General features: G+C 40.5%; 1 protein-coding gene across 4 annotated transcripts; it reads left to right on the forward strand.

The window, feature by feature from the left end:
• Positions 1–376: 376 nt before the first annotated feature.
• Positions 377–6,887, forward strand: LOC107796708 (protein FLX-like 1). 4 transcript variants are annotated; one of them, XM_075223233.1, is made up of 7 exons: positions 377–516; positions 1,807–2,431; positions 2,513–2,676; positions 3,329–3,429; positions 3,571–3,698; positions 5,116–5,170; positions 6,524–6,887. In XM_075223233.1, the coding sequence occupies exons 2-5, from the start codon at positions 1,830–1,832 to the stop codon at positions 3,661–3,663; spliced, it is 960 nt and encodes a 319-aa protein (XP_075079334.1). In that variant the 5' UTR covers positions 377–516; positions 1,807–1,829; the 3' UTR covers positions 3,664–3,698; positions 5,116–5,170; positions 6,524–6,887. The 4 variants fall into 4 exon arrangements, with proteins under 4 accessions (XP_075079334.1, XP_016474987.1, XP_016474990.1 ...); XM_016619501.2 differs by having other exon boundaries at positions 3,571–3,673; XM_016619504.2 differs by having other exon boundaries at positions 391–516; positions 1,811–2,431.
• The last annotated feature ends 7,884 nt before the right edge of the window (positions 6,888–14,771 follow it).

Raw genomic sequence — 14,771 nt, forward strand, 5'->3', positions numbered from 1 at the left:
CTTTATTATATTTAGCCAAATAAAAAAATTTAGTCTAAATAATGTAGTTCTATCCAAGTTTTATTATAAATTGTATTCGAAAAAAATTATCTAAAAAAGTAACATACTTAAAAAGGTAAAAACATATTTTATTTTTCAAAAAATGTCACATATGCAGAAAATTCACGTGGCAGGCGAGTGTACCACACAATTTGCCACATCCGCGTCTATGGGGTAATGGCTCTCAAAAGGCCTAGTTGAGGGGTAATTAAGATCATTTAAGGTTGTAATTAATAATTCGTGATAAGTTTAGGGGTGATAAGGTATTAAATAAGGGAAAATTTGCTAAATTTGGGATATTTGAGGACAAATTTGCCCCTTTCCCAAAACAAAATAAAACTAAGACCACCTAATGTAAAATAGGCAAAACCGGGTTCGAATACAGTTCTTTTTACAGAAGAAGGGCTTTCGCCATTCTATTCCTCCGCAGCAGCTGGGCACCACTTCTCCTGTCCTAACAGCAACCTGAGCATCAAGGTTGGTGTTTCAATCTCCTTACATGTTCCTAATCTGGTCCTTTATTTCTTTTTATTGTCTATTTTCACCAAATTTTGTAGCTGTTCTTGTTCTAGGGTTCAGTTTAATATCGTATAATTAGCCTCCAGACAGATTTCATGGGTTTTCGATTGAAGAGCTCAGTGTTTACCTATTTGAACTATATCTATGCGCTTAAATATTTGAAGCATGTTTCATGATTCTTGTTCAGATTGAAATATCGAACTGCACTTTTTTTTCCTCTTTTTTTTTTTTTAATGTAGTTTTTATTAGGACATTTGAGTTTGTTGGAAAATTTTATCAATTGCTCAGGGGCAATGGCAGAGCCATGAATTTATGCAAGGGGATTAAAAAAATACTTAGAATGTCACACTTGGGGTGTAAACCTATGACCTAAAGCAATTTTTGAACTCCTTTGCCATAACACTAGAATTCTACGGATTCAATAGTCTATATCAACTACTACGGCTAAGTCCCAAATAAGTTGCGGTCGGATATATGGTCCTCAATTCTTCATTCAAGCTCAAACCACATTATCATACCAAATAAAAATTAAAGTGGAAATTGAGTTAAATATATATAACTTAAATATATATACTTAACAACAACAACAAGACTAAATCATATTCCCCTTAATAGATATCACATATACAGATCTTTTACTTCCATTATGTCCCATCTTTAACTAAGTTTGCATTGATACCAAGAAATTGTAGGTCTACATTTGATTTTAGGTCTACCTTTTCCCCCTTTTTTACACCTTGATTTATCAAAGTTTCACACCAACGGACTGGTGCATCTGATGGTCGACGCAGGACATGACCAAATCATCTCAAGCTACCTTATCTCATTTATCCTCAGTGCGTGCTACTTGCACCTTCTGGCGAATGTGGTCATTTTCAATCTTATCTAACGATCGCACATCCATCTTAGCATCCGCATCTATGCAACACTCATTTTGTGACTATATTGGCCAAAGAATTAATTTTTGCCCTATTAGCATAGGATTTAGCTGAAGCCCCCTTGGCTCTATATAAATCTGCTCCTGCTAGGGGAGTATTTCCTTTCGTTTCTCAATTCCTATTCTCTCCCTCGCTGTGCATTTTTATGACCACGGCTTGAGGTGGGGATGAAAGTCATATACTACCTCCCTGGCCACCCCTCCCCCTCATCCCTTCACGGTTTCTATAAGTTAATCATCTTGTTTTCTCATTATGTTTCGGCTTGAATTGGTCTCCTTCTTCTAACGAGCATCTTTGATCTCTTCATAAGCAAGACAAGGTAAAACAAATAAGATGTCTGGTCGAAGCCGCGGGCCTCCACTTCCAATGAAAGGTGGTCCTCATGGTGGACTGCCTCCACCAGTTCATGAAGCCCCATTTGCTATGGGTCGCGTACCACTGCCTCATCCTGCATTGCTTGAAGAAATGAGAGAGTCTCAGTTTGGAATGGGCTCGCGATCGATGCCTCCTCACCCTGCTGTTCTTGAGGAACACCTGGCTACTCAGCATGATGAGATTCAAGGATTATTAGTTGATAACCAGCGCTTAGCTGCAACTCATGTAGCACTAAGGCAGGAATTAGAAGCTGCTCAATATGAACTTCAGCGGACTGATCATTATGCCCGTTCTTTGCGCATGGAAAGTGATGTGCAAATGAGAGAACTATATGAAAAGGCTGCTAAGATGGAAATGGATCTCCAAGCAGTGGATGGTATGAGGTCTGAGCTCATGCGTGTACGCTCGGATATCAAGGAGTTTACTGCTGCCAGACAAGAGCTTACTGTAGAGGTGCAAAGGATGACCCAGGATTTTACCAGAATGACTGCAGATATACAGCAAACTCCAGCAATAAAAGCTGAAATTGAAGGCCTAAAACAAGAGCTGCAGCGAGCAAGGTACTTTTGCTTTTAGAGTGAATTTACTCTATGTGGAATATTTCCAAATTGATAGTTTCTTACTGTACTCTTGGCTTATAGGGCAGCCATTGAGAACGAGAAGAAGGGATATGCAGAAAACTATGAGCATGGTCAGGTTATGGAGAAAAAATTACTGACGATGGCTCGAGAGCTTGAAAAACTTCGAGCTGAGGTTGCTAATGCAGAAAAAAGAGCTCGAGCAGCAGCAGCTGTTGGGAATCCAGGTAATATTTCCCCCCAGAAATCATAGGAATGTGAAATACAGACATGAAAAAGCTCTTCAAAAGATCTGCTTTTGACAAGCGCAAATTTTCCTCGATGCTTTGTCAAGAAAACTTGTGGTTCTCAGGGAACTGTATTTGCTTGGTAGTAATGCAAAATAAGACCTGGAGAGCACTCTTAAGCGTGAAGGAATAGTGCTTTTGTTTTAATGTATTAACTTGCTCTATGGTTCATTTAGTCAACTTATTGTTTGTTTGATTTATTCGTTCCTATTAGGTCATTTCTAAGAATGTTTACCTGTAGTGGACAGTAGAATTCATTAAATTTTATCGGAGGTTTGAGTCCCTTCAATCTTCTTTCAAGTGTATTAAAGTTGCTCCAGAAATGTTGTTTAATTTCTAGTTATAAGAAAATAGTGGGAAATGGTTTTGAAAGATTTTTATTGGAGGTTCACATCCCTGAGAGCTTAATATGATATGATTGCTCCAATTGGTGCCCGTTTAATTTGGTTTTAATACACACACATCTAACATTGAAATTACTAAGTTAAGCTTATGTTCTCGCTGTTGCTGCTTTAGTCTTTCTCAAATTTATTGGACGAATTGGCATATTGGTACTCTACATGTTTCATGAAATTCATCTTTATTTCTGCAGGTGCAGGGTACAATGCAAATTATGGGAATCCTGAACCTGGTTATGCAGCAAATTACTATCCTGCTAGTTACGGAGTGAACCCTATGAACCCTGCTCATCCTGTAAGTTATTCTCTATTGTGCATTTGGTGTTGATGGGATGAAAAAGTGCGCAGAAGGATAGAATCTTTTGCTCTTTGTCATCTGAAGCATTTTTCCTTTTAGTACTTTTTCCCCCTAAGTTTAGTTTATTTTGTATTTTAGGTGCAGGGTGGTGCTGAAGGTTATTCTCAATATGGACATGCACCTGGTGCTTGGGGTGGTTATGATGTGCAGCGAGCTCAAGGACCCAGATAAACTAGTTCATGTAGGCTGGGCTTTGCTACTTTGTGGTACTTTAAAATGGAACACAGGATTAGCTTTGAAATTTTATCCTGAATGATTTTTTGGAGAAATAATTTTTCTTACTGAGATTATTTTTAGTGTAGTTGCTGCATTGCTACGTGTGAGAAAAGTTTTAGCTGTCTGATTGGTTTTTTTAATGTCTGGTTTATCTAAGCTAGATAGTTGTATGGAAATTTCTGCGAGTTAAGTTTTTGATGTATAGTTCCTTGAACTTTAGCCTCGTATTCACTTTTAAAGAAAAGTAATTTTACCTCTCTTTATTACATTGCACTATTAGAGCTATCTTTTATCAGATTCAAAAGCATGTGAAACCTCTGGAGAAAAAATATCTGGTTTCTCCTGATTCCTGAATGCAATGGGAAATAAAAAATTTCATTTGTTTTTACTGATTCCAGAAAATGGGAAAGCAAGTTTTCTTTTGTTGTGAAAGATGATGAAGTCACTTTATCGAATATAAAGGTTCATTTGTTTTGTTGGTTGTCTGTTACGTCTAAAAGTGGGTAAGCATTTTTTTCTAATGAGGATCACTTAAAAAGCTTCCCAGAACTTTCTAGTACTGCTTGTCGATATTACAGGGTACATCATTGGTTTTATCATTTATGTTAAATTTCGCTAAGTTAGTTCCTTCTTGTTTCATGGATCCTAGAGGGCATGCAACGGTTGCTGTCTTATGTGTGAGTCGTCTTTCACGTAATATTTTATTTGGGGTGGGTGGGGGGTGGGGGTGGGGGTGGGGGTGGGTAATGTCTGACAAACTAGTAGGATATGTTTGTTATTAAAAGATTACAAGTATACTCTGTCTATTGGCCAAAAGGATATTGGTTTTGTTTATATGTAGTCAGATGTGGTAAATTTAACTTAGATTGTAAGGCAGGCATTTATTTTAGCAGTTTCCATGTGCCTTTTACTTTTACAAACTTATCCGGGGTTCTGGTTTTCGACTTTAACAGTCATTGAAGTACTTGGGGCTTAAAGTCTGCTTGCAAATTTTTCTACAACCACTTATTCGTGCACTCTGTCGGTGTATCAAAGTTGACTAGTTAAAGAGTTCCACTCTGCCGTGTTTTTATTTTGTGTGCTGAAAATAACCTTTAGTCCCAAAGTGCTGTATAAGGTTTCACTTTGGATTTAGGTAACAAATTTTTATGTCGAGTTGTGTGATAAATGTTTTTTTCTTGGTGTTGACTGACTGAACGTTGTACAAAGATTTGTTTCCACCTCATAAGTTCTTTAGGTCCAATTTTGATTTATATCCTTACAATAGTTGATGTTTTCAGTATGTATGATGTATGAATTATGGTGTAGATGCTTTTATATTCCCCATTCACTGGTATAAACTCTTCTTGCTACTTTTTAGTACCCGTGCATTATCATTTATATTCTAACGCTCTTCTTTATTTCCAGGTTACAACCAATGTCTAAATGAGTTAATGCCCGACACTTGAGCATGAGATTTTGGGTGAGATTTTATTCAAATTAATCCAAATGAGCACTTTTATATGCTGACTTCTTGATTATTAAGTAATTCAGCAACATTCTGAGACTAGTTTTTTCCTTGCTCTTTATTTGTGGTTTCGTAGTGGATCTCTTTTGCTTCTAATAATAAAAAAAAATGTTCAGATTTTTAGGTTTTATTTGGTAAAATACAAAATGCTTTCCTTGACGAAGTAATTGTGAGTATTGACTGTCTTAAACATTCTATAATGGTTTCCTCAAGGAAAACATTGTCAGCAACTGTGGTAAAAAGACCCATATAAGGGGCTAAGTTATTTTGTTCAATTTTTTTTCTGATAAGCTAAGGTAATTCTATCAACATTTAGTGCCAAGAAGGTACTATAAAAGTACAATAGGAAAAGTGTAAGTTCTCTGGTAAAACTACTGTATGCTGAGTTTTTCCAGCATATTGCCCTTACACCAAAAGTGTAAATATTGTGAACATCTATACTTGACAAAAGAAATATGTTGCTTCTTTCCTTCAAACAGGTAACTCATCCTCCAAGTTTCCTATATCGGCCCTCCATCTCTCCAGAACTTAGTACTCTTTTCATTATCCACCTACAATTTCATATTTTGCTGATATAACCCCCTCCCAGTTTACAGATTTGCTTCCACACTGCAACTTTTATCGGGCATAAGCACTGGCACCAACAATACTTTTTACCATATTTAATTATAATTACCTCCTGCCAGAGTTCCTCTCTATTCTTCAATCTCCATTGCCATTTGTATAAAAGGCTCTTGTTATAGAGTTCAAGATTTTTGATTCCCATCCCACCTGTTTTTGCTCTTCTTCACAGCTTGCCAGCTTACTAGGTGCATCATTCCTTTATTAAGTTCCCTCATTGCTTTCTCAATATAGTATCGTTCGCTTTTTTCAAATGGCTTTAGAAAACCCATGGCAAGCAAGGAACATCTAATGTAAGTAAGCGTACTAACATTATTAAGAGTTAATGCCAACTAGTTGTGTTGCATGTACAAGTCTTTTGCTTCGTTGTATTATGTTCTTCCCTAAATTTGCGTGGTTTCTCGTACTTGTAAGTTACTTGAGGCAACTTCCATCTTATCTGTTTTTTTCTCTTTGGATATGATTTTAAGTGAGTCACCTTCTTTTGATTGTAATTTAATCATGAATTCAAGATATCATACTTCCCTTTGCGGGACTTTGTTTTCGAGCAGTCCTTAATTTTCAGCTCACTTGCATCAGCCCTTGAGATAACTTGAACTGGAAAATGCATGAGTCTAGGTACCTAATTATGGACAGAATTGTTAGTTCTCCATATTATCTAAAAAGTTAATTTGTTCTATGCAACAGGCAAATTGCTAAAGTTGTATTTATATTCAGTCTGCCAGATCGGGCGGCAACTGGGCACACTTTATCAGTTATTTTGCACTTGTACGGGCCAGTGTACCAGTCACTCAATGGCAGTGTAGATTTTCCACCACTATTTGTTTTATGAAAAGATTTGCTCGGGATATTCATCTTCTTATGATGCAGTTTTGTGGCTCTTCTTTCAATTCCTACAATCCCCCCTACTTGATATCTGCTCCCTTTTGTCCCAAACTAGTTGTGCTAACTTGAATTTGACAGTCAAAACTGTAAAATTTGATGACAAAATACTCTTATTGTCTTCTGAAACTAGAACTTGAAAAATTCATAGTATTCTATACTACTTTAACAAGTGCGTACTGGTTTATTTTCTGAACACTGAAATATTGAGTTTAGATATCGTTTCAAAATCACCTTAAAACACTTTACATGTGATGGAAGGATTCTGTGATTGGATGATCAGACAATATTTTTATCGATTAAGGCTCAGCAAGGACAAGTGAGAACGATGTTCTTTGACTTCGAGGCGTCTTTTCTTCCTTGCTTTTTCAGATCCGGAATCCAACGCTATTGTATTCCGAGCCATGGTTTCCTAGTTGGGAAGATGCATAAAAGAGAAGAAATGTAGAATATGAAGACTGTTATGAAATAAAAGCAATATAGCAAGAACTATGTAATTAAGATTAATAATAGAAGAGAATGATAATTGTCACGACCCAATTTCCCCTATAGGCCGTGATGGCGCCCAACGTCGCTGCTAGATAAGCCAATGATGAATTAGCCATGTATTTGTTCTTTTTAATAATTTCAAAGTATTTGATTTTTTTATTTATTAAGAGAATGATTAGTAGGAATTTATAGAAAAGTAAAGCTTAAACTAAGGAAAGAGTAAATACAGTTAATCTAATACTCAAAATCATAAAGTGTCTACTAGAGTATTCCCAAAATCCGGTGTCACAAGTGTATGAGCAACTAGTTGAATATACAAAATCATCTATACAGAAAATAAATACAAAAGAGAGAGTGCGGGTGCTGCAGAACAGACACAAAGAGCAGCTCACCACTATGCCTCGGGGTGACGGGGGTATGCACCTGAATAACTGCCAAGTGCACATGCCTCAGATCCTGCACAATTAGTGCAGAAGTGTAGCGATAAACAACATGCATCCAGTAAGTATCTAGTCTAACCTCGAAGAAGTAGTGACGATGGGTCGACATAGACACTTACTATGGGCCAATAAATAAAGTACAGAAATTCTCAATAGGCATGGAATACATTAATAATAATAACACAATAATGGATAGTAACTAAGTGATTCTTTAACTAGATGTCAATTAAAATACCTATGGGGTAAATTCCCTCTTACAAGGTTAGGCAAGAGACTTCCAAGTCCTTAATTCGGCTCTTCAATCTCACTAGAATTCTTCAAACGACACCGAGGACTCCGAAACTAACCAAAAGGCGTATAAACTAATAAATATATGCTCAAAAGTTTATAATTTAGTTATTAGAGTAATTACCCAACCCAAATTAAAAGATTCCAAAAATTTACCCCCACGCCCACGTGTCCGGATTCCGGAAGTTTTGAAGATAAAAGTTACCCATGACCTCCCGAACTCTAATATATAATATATTCCAATTTCCACCACCAAAATCATGATCAAATCCTAATTTTAACCCTAGTTTCTTCACAAAATCCCACTAATTTCATAATTCTTTTCATGTTTAATATACTTATAATTCACGTGTTTAGCTAAAGAATTGATAGGGATTACTTACCTCTTGATATTGATAAAACTCTCCCTCAAAAATGCTCTTAAAATCGCCTAAGACCAAGTGGGAAATGAGGGAAATAAAGCTAAGTCACATAATAAAAAGCCCTTGCACCAGTCGCAGATATCGCATTTGCGACATTTTGTTCGAAAATGTGATGGCAAATGCAGCAAAGGCATCGCAAATGCGAAGACTGGCCATCTCTGTCAAGGTCGCTATTGCGACCAAAAACTTCACAAATGCGAAGATGGGCAGCTCGCAAAAGCGGAAAAATGTTCGCAAATGCGAACCCCTCAGTGTTTTCCCCAACCTCGCAAATGCGAACAAAACCTCGCATTTAGGAAACCTACAGGAACCTCGCATTTGCGAAACCTGCAGCACCATACCAGAAAAACTGAAGTTCTTCAATACTCCTAACGCGCTCGAAACTCACCTGAGCACCTGGGGCTCCACATCAAACATTCATACAAGTCTAAAAACATCATACAAACTCGCTCGCGCGATCAAAACACTGAAATAACATCTAGCATCACGAATCGGACGCCAAACACATGAATTCAATCATAAAACTCAAGAACCTCTAAAAACACTTCCGTCCGTCCGATTCCTATCAAAACTCGGAATGACGCCATATTTTACGCACAAGTCATAGATCACTATACAGAACTATTCTCAAGCTAGGAATCCCAAACAGACCTCGATAACACCAAAGTCTACTCCAAATCAAATTTAAAGAACTAGAAAACCTTCAAGTGCCAACTTTCAACATTAAGCATCGAAATGCTCCCGCGTCATCCGAAACCCGATCTAAACATACCCCAAGTCCAAAATCATCATACGAACCTATTGAAATCGTCAAATCCCGGTTTTGAGGTCGTTTACTAAAAATGTTGACTCAAGTCAAACTTGGCCATCTTAGGCCACTATTAAGGAACCAAGTGTCCCGATTTCAACAAGAACACTTCCAAACATAAACCAACCATCCCCACAAGTCATAAAACAGTAAAGTAGGTGGAGACTTAATTAAAGGGAACGGAGATCTAAAAAGTAAAATGGCCAGTCAAGTCATTATATTCTTCACCTCTTAAATAAATGTTCGTCCTCGAACGGGTCTAGAATCATACCTGGTATGCTGAATAAGTGTGGATATCTGCTCCGCATGTCCTCCTCGGTCTCCCAAGTCACCTCCTCGACTGGTTGATCCCTCCACTGGACCTTTACCGCAGAAATCTTCTTAGACCTCAACTGGCAAACCTGCCTGTCAACAATGGCACCTGGCTCCTCCTCATAACTCAGGCTCTCATCTAGCTGAACCGTGTTGTAGTCTAACACATGCGACATGTCGGTATGATACTTCCGGAGCATAGACACATCAGATGAACTCCTGATAGTCTGGGAGGAAAAGCAAGCTCATAGGAAACCTCCCCAACTCGCCTCAACACCTCAAATGGACCAATAAACCTTGAGCTCAACTTGCCCTTCTTCCCGAACCTCATGATTCCCTTTATCGGCGAGATTTTCAAGAGAACCTTCTCGCCCACCATAAATGATAAATCACACGCCTTCTGATTCGCGTAACTCTTCTATCTAGATTGTGCTGTGCGAAGTCGCTCCTGAATCAACTGCACCTTCTCCAAGGCATCCTTTACTAATTCAGTGCCATATAACCTAGCCTCACCGGGCTCAAACCATCCGATGGGCAAACGATATCACCGACCATACAAAGCATTAAATAGAGCCATCTCAATGATGGACTGATAGCTGTTGTTATAACCAAACTAGGCCAAAGGCAAGAATCGATACCACTGCCCTCCGAAGTCAATCACACATGTCTGAGCATATCCTCCAGGATCTGAACCGTGCGCTCCGACTGCCCGTCAGTTTGCGCATGAAAGGCCATGCTGAGCTCTACCGGATGCCCAACTCATTCTATACTGCTCTCCAAAAGTGCAAAGTGAACTGAGGGCCCCTATCTGAAATGATGGAAACAGGTATACCATGCAACCAAACAATCTCCTGAATGTAAATCTGGGCCAATCTCTCTGACGTGTACGTAGTCACAACCAAAATAAAGTGTGTCGACTTGGTCAACCTGTCGACAATGACCCAAACTGCATCAAACTTCCTCAAAGTCTGCGGAAACCCAACTACGAAGTTCATAGTGATGCGCTCCCATTTCCACTTAGGTATAACCATCTACTGAAGTAGGCCACACTTAACTTGCCGGCAATTTAGGCATCTCTATACGTACTCAACTATGCCCTTCTTCATTTGCCACCACCAATAGTGCTACCTCAGGTCACGATACGTCTTTATAGCACCTGGATGAATAAAATACCTAGAACTATGTGCCTCCTCTAGAATCTTCTCCCTCAATCCATCAACAATAGGAACACATAGACGATCCTGGAGTCGTAGAACACCATTTTCACCGATAGTAACCTCCTTGGAACCACCTTGTAGTATCGTCTCTCTAAGAACCAGGAAGTGCGGATCGTCGTACTGACGATCCTTGATCTGCTAAAATAATGAAGAATGAGCAATGACACATGAAAGAACTAGACTGGGCTCTGAATTATTCAACTTTACAAGTGTGTTAGCCAAGGTCTGAATGACCAAAGCCAATGGCCTCTTCTCTGCTGAAATGAAGGCCAAACTACCCATACTCTCGGCCTTTCTGCTCAAGGCATCCACAACCACATTTGCCTTGCCCGGGTGATAAAGGATGGTAATATCATAGTCCTTTAGTAACTTAATCCACCCGTGCTGCCTCAAATTGAGATCCCTCTGCTTGAACCGATGCTGCAAGCTGCGATGATTAGTGTAAACCTTACAGGACACCCCACAAAGATAATGCCTCCAGATCTTGAGAGCATGAACTATCGCGGTCAACTCCATGTCATGTACGAGGTAATTCTTCTCGTGGTGCTTCAGTTGACGTGAATCATATGCAATAAATTGCCCCTCCTACATCAATACACAACCTAGGCCAATGCGTGAAGCATCACAATACACAGTATATATCCCTGAACCGGAAGGTAACACTAACACCGGTGTTGTAGTCAATGCGGTCTTGAGCTTCTGAAAGCTCGCCTCGCAATCATCGGACCATCGGACCATCGGAATGGAGAACCCTTCTGGGTCAATCTAGTCAAAGGTGCTGCAATAGATGAGAAGCCCTCCCCAAACCAGCGATAATAACTTGTTAACCCCAAGAAACTCCTGATCTCGGTCGTTGTGCTTGGACAAGGCCAACTTTGGACTGCCTTGATCTTCCTGTGATCTACCTTAATACCCTCACCTGATACAACATTGCCCCAAGAATGCCACATAATCTAACCAAAACTCCCACTTGGAGAACTTAGCATAAAACTTCTGTTCTCGCAAGGTCTGAAACACAACTCTCAAATGCTACTTGTGCTCCTCCATGCTACGCGAGTAGATCAATATGTCATCAATGAAGACAATGACAAATGAGTCAATATATGGCCTGAACACCCGTTTCATCAAATCCATAAATGCCGTTGGGGCATTGGTCAAGCCGAAGGACATCATTAGAAACTCATAGTGGTCATATCTAGTCTGGAAAGCCGTATTCGGAACATCTGAAGCATGAATCATCAGCTGATGATACCCCAATCTCAGGTCGATCTTAGAGAACACCTTGGCACCCTGCAACTGGTCAAACAAATCATCAATACGTGGAAACGGGTATTCTTAATGGTAACTTTGTTCAACTGGAGGTAATCAATGCACATCCACATAGTCCCGTCCTTCTTCTTCACGAACAACATTGGTGCACCCTAAGGTGACACACCCGGTCTGATGAACCCCTTCGTTAGCAACTCCTCAAGCTACTCTTTCGTAGCCATGTGGTACGGTGGAATGGAGATAGGCTGGGTACCTGGATCCAAATCAATACAGAAATCAATATCACTATCTAGTGGCATGCTTGGTAGATCAGAAGGAAACACATCAGAGAACTCATGCACTATGGGAACTGAATCAATCGCCGGAGTTTGCAGCAGTATCCCGAACATAAGCTAGATAAGCCAAACAACCATTCTCGACCATGTGTCGAGCCTTTAGAAAAGAGATAACCTGACTAGATGCACTGATAGATGAACCCTTCCACTCTAATCTAGGCAACTCTCGCCAAGGTAACAGTCTTGGCAAGGCAATCAAGGACGGTATGATATGGAGACAACCAGTTCATATCTAGGATGACCTCAAAGTCGGAAATGTCGAGCAACAAAAAATCCTCTCTGGTCTCAATACCACAAAAAGTCACAATATAGGATTAGTAAACCTGATCCACAACAACAAAATCGCCCACTAGCGTAGACACATATACAAAAGTACCCAAGGACTCGCAAGGAACATCTAGAAAATGAGCAAACAAAGATGAAACATATGAATACATAGGCCATGGATCAAAGAGTACCGAAGCATCCCTACGGCAGATAGAAATAATACATGTGATCACAAGATATGAGGCTACTACATCTGGTCTAGCCGGAAAGGCATAGAACCTAGCTAGTGCGCCACCTGATTGGCCTCCACCTTTAGGGCGACCCCTACCCACCTGCCCTCTGCCTCTTGGCAGCCGGATGGCTAGTGTGGCAGCTGGTGACCCTACTTTGCTGCCTTACTCCGAAGCCTGGGGAAGAATCTCCTCATATGACCGAGCTCCCCGCACTCAAAGCAACCTCTTGGTACGGAAGGTGACTGACCCTGGGAAACTAAACACTCACTGGAAGAACCCTGAATAGCCGGTAGACGATAGGAGCTCTTTGGACTGGCACTGAAATAGGGTCGTACTGGAGAACCCCGAGAAGGCGGCAGTGCTGGATATGTGGTCCTGCTAGATTGGCCCCTTACAAAATTACCTCTGCCCTCAGACGGAGCATCACTAAACCCTCTAAAATATCGAGACCGGTTATCCCTCGGCGCCTGCTCTCGACCCCACTGACGAATACCTTCGATCCTCCGAGCTATCTCCACAACCTGCTCGTAAGGAGTCCCTATCTCAATCTCTCGGGCCATAGTGACCTGGATACCATAGTGTAAGCCCTCAATAAACCTCTGCACTCTTTCTGCATCAGTGGGGAGTATCATAAGTGCATGGGGAGACAACTCAAAGAATTTTGCCTCATAGTCAGCCACAGACATCTGACCATGCTGGATCCGCTCGAACTGACCCCGTAACTCTTCCCTCTGAGAGGGTGGGATATATCTTTCCAAGAAGAGACGTGTGAACTAGTCCCAAGTCAAGGGAGGAAAACCTACTGGTCTGTTGAGAAGATAGGACTGCCACCATCTACGGGCCCTAACCTCAAGCTGAAAGGTGGTAAAGTCCACCCCATGGGACTCCAATGCTCTCATGTTGTGCAGTCTATCCCTGCAATGATCAATAAAGTCTTGGGGGTCCTCATGTCGCTCACTGCCAAAGGCAAGAGGATATAGCCTGGTTCATCTATCCAATAGCTTCTGCGGCTCACCAGTTGCGACTGGTCTGGGCTCTGGTATAGCCACTCTAAATGGCTAAGCCCCGCCCACGGGTAGTGCACCTGGGGTTTGATAAACGGCAACAACATGCCCTGGAGCCTGAGCGTCATAGAGTCCATAAACTGCAACATGCGGCCCATAACCTCCTGGAATCCTGGTGCTGACATGAAATCCGCTAGGGCCGGCTCAGTTGCAAGTACCTTGCCCTACTCATCAATAACAGGATCTTCCACTGGATCCACTGGTGGCATGACTGGAGCAACTCTAGGACTCTCTCGCCCTCTAGCAGGAGCTGGAGCCCTCCCTCGGCCTCAACCTCTAGCAACAGGGGAGAAGCTCCTCTACCGCCGGGCACATCTGCCCACGCGTTCTTACCATCTATGAGAGAATAAGAAAAATATACTTAGCACAACATCAACTGCAGGATAGGAGATGAAGAAAGAGAAATTTCCTAACATCCTATAGTCTCTTGAAGATAAGTACGGATGTCTCCGCACCGATCCGTAAGACTCTATTACTTCTTCTTATGACTTGTGAGACCCATGTGAACCTAGTGATTTGATACCAAGCTATCACGACCCAATTTCCCCTACAGGCCATGATGGCGCCCAACATTGCCGCTAGGCAAGCCAACGGCAAACTAGCCATGTTTTCTTCTTTTTAATAATTTCAAAGTATTTGATTTTTTTATTTATTAAGAGAATTATTAGTAGGAATTTTATAGAAAAGTAAAGCATAAACTAAGGAAAGAGTAAATACAATTAATCTAATGCTCAAAATCATAAAGTATCTAGTAGAATATTCCCAAAACCCGGTGTCACAAGTGTATTAGCAACTAGTAGAATCTACAAAATCACTTATACTACTGCCTGGAATAAGATAGACAGAAAATAAATACAAAAGAGAGAGTGCGGGTGCTGCAGAACGGACACATAGAGTAGCTTACCACTA

The sequence above is a fragment of the Nicotiana tabacum genome, chromosome 10, assembly GCF_000715075.1.
Source record: "Nicotiana tabacum cultivar K326 chromosome 10, ASM71507v2, whole genome shotgun sequence".
NCBI classification, from domain to species: Eukaryota; Viridiplantae; Streptophyta; class Magnoliopsida; order Solanales; family Solanaceae; genus Nicotiana; species Nicotiana tabacum.

Coding starts and splice junctions, on each gene's coding strand:
- LOC107796708 (XM_075223233.1), top strand. CDS start 1,830: ATGTCTGGTCGAAGCCGCGGGCCTCCACTTCCAATGAAAGGTGGTCCT. Junction 2,432..2,512: donor CAAGAGCTGCAGCGAGCAAG/GTACTTTTGCTT, acceptor CTTGGCTTATAG/GGCAGCCATTGAGAACGAGA. Junction 2,677..3,328: donor AGCAGCTGTTGGGAATCCAG/GTAATATTTCCC, acceptor TTATTTCTGCAG/GTGCAGGGTACAATGCAAAT.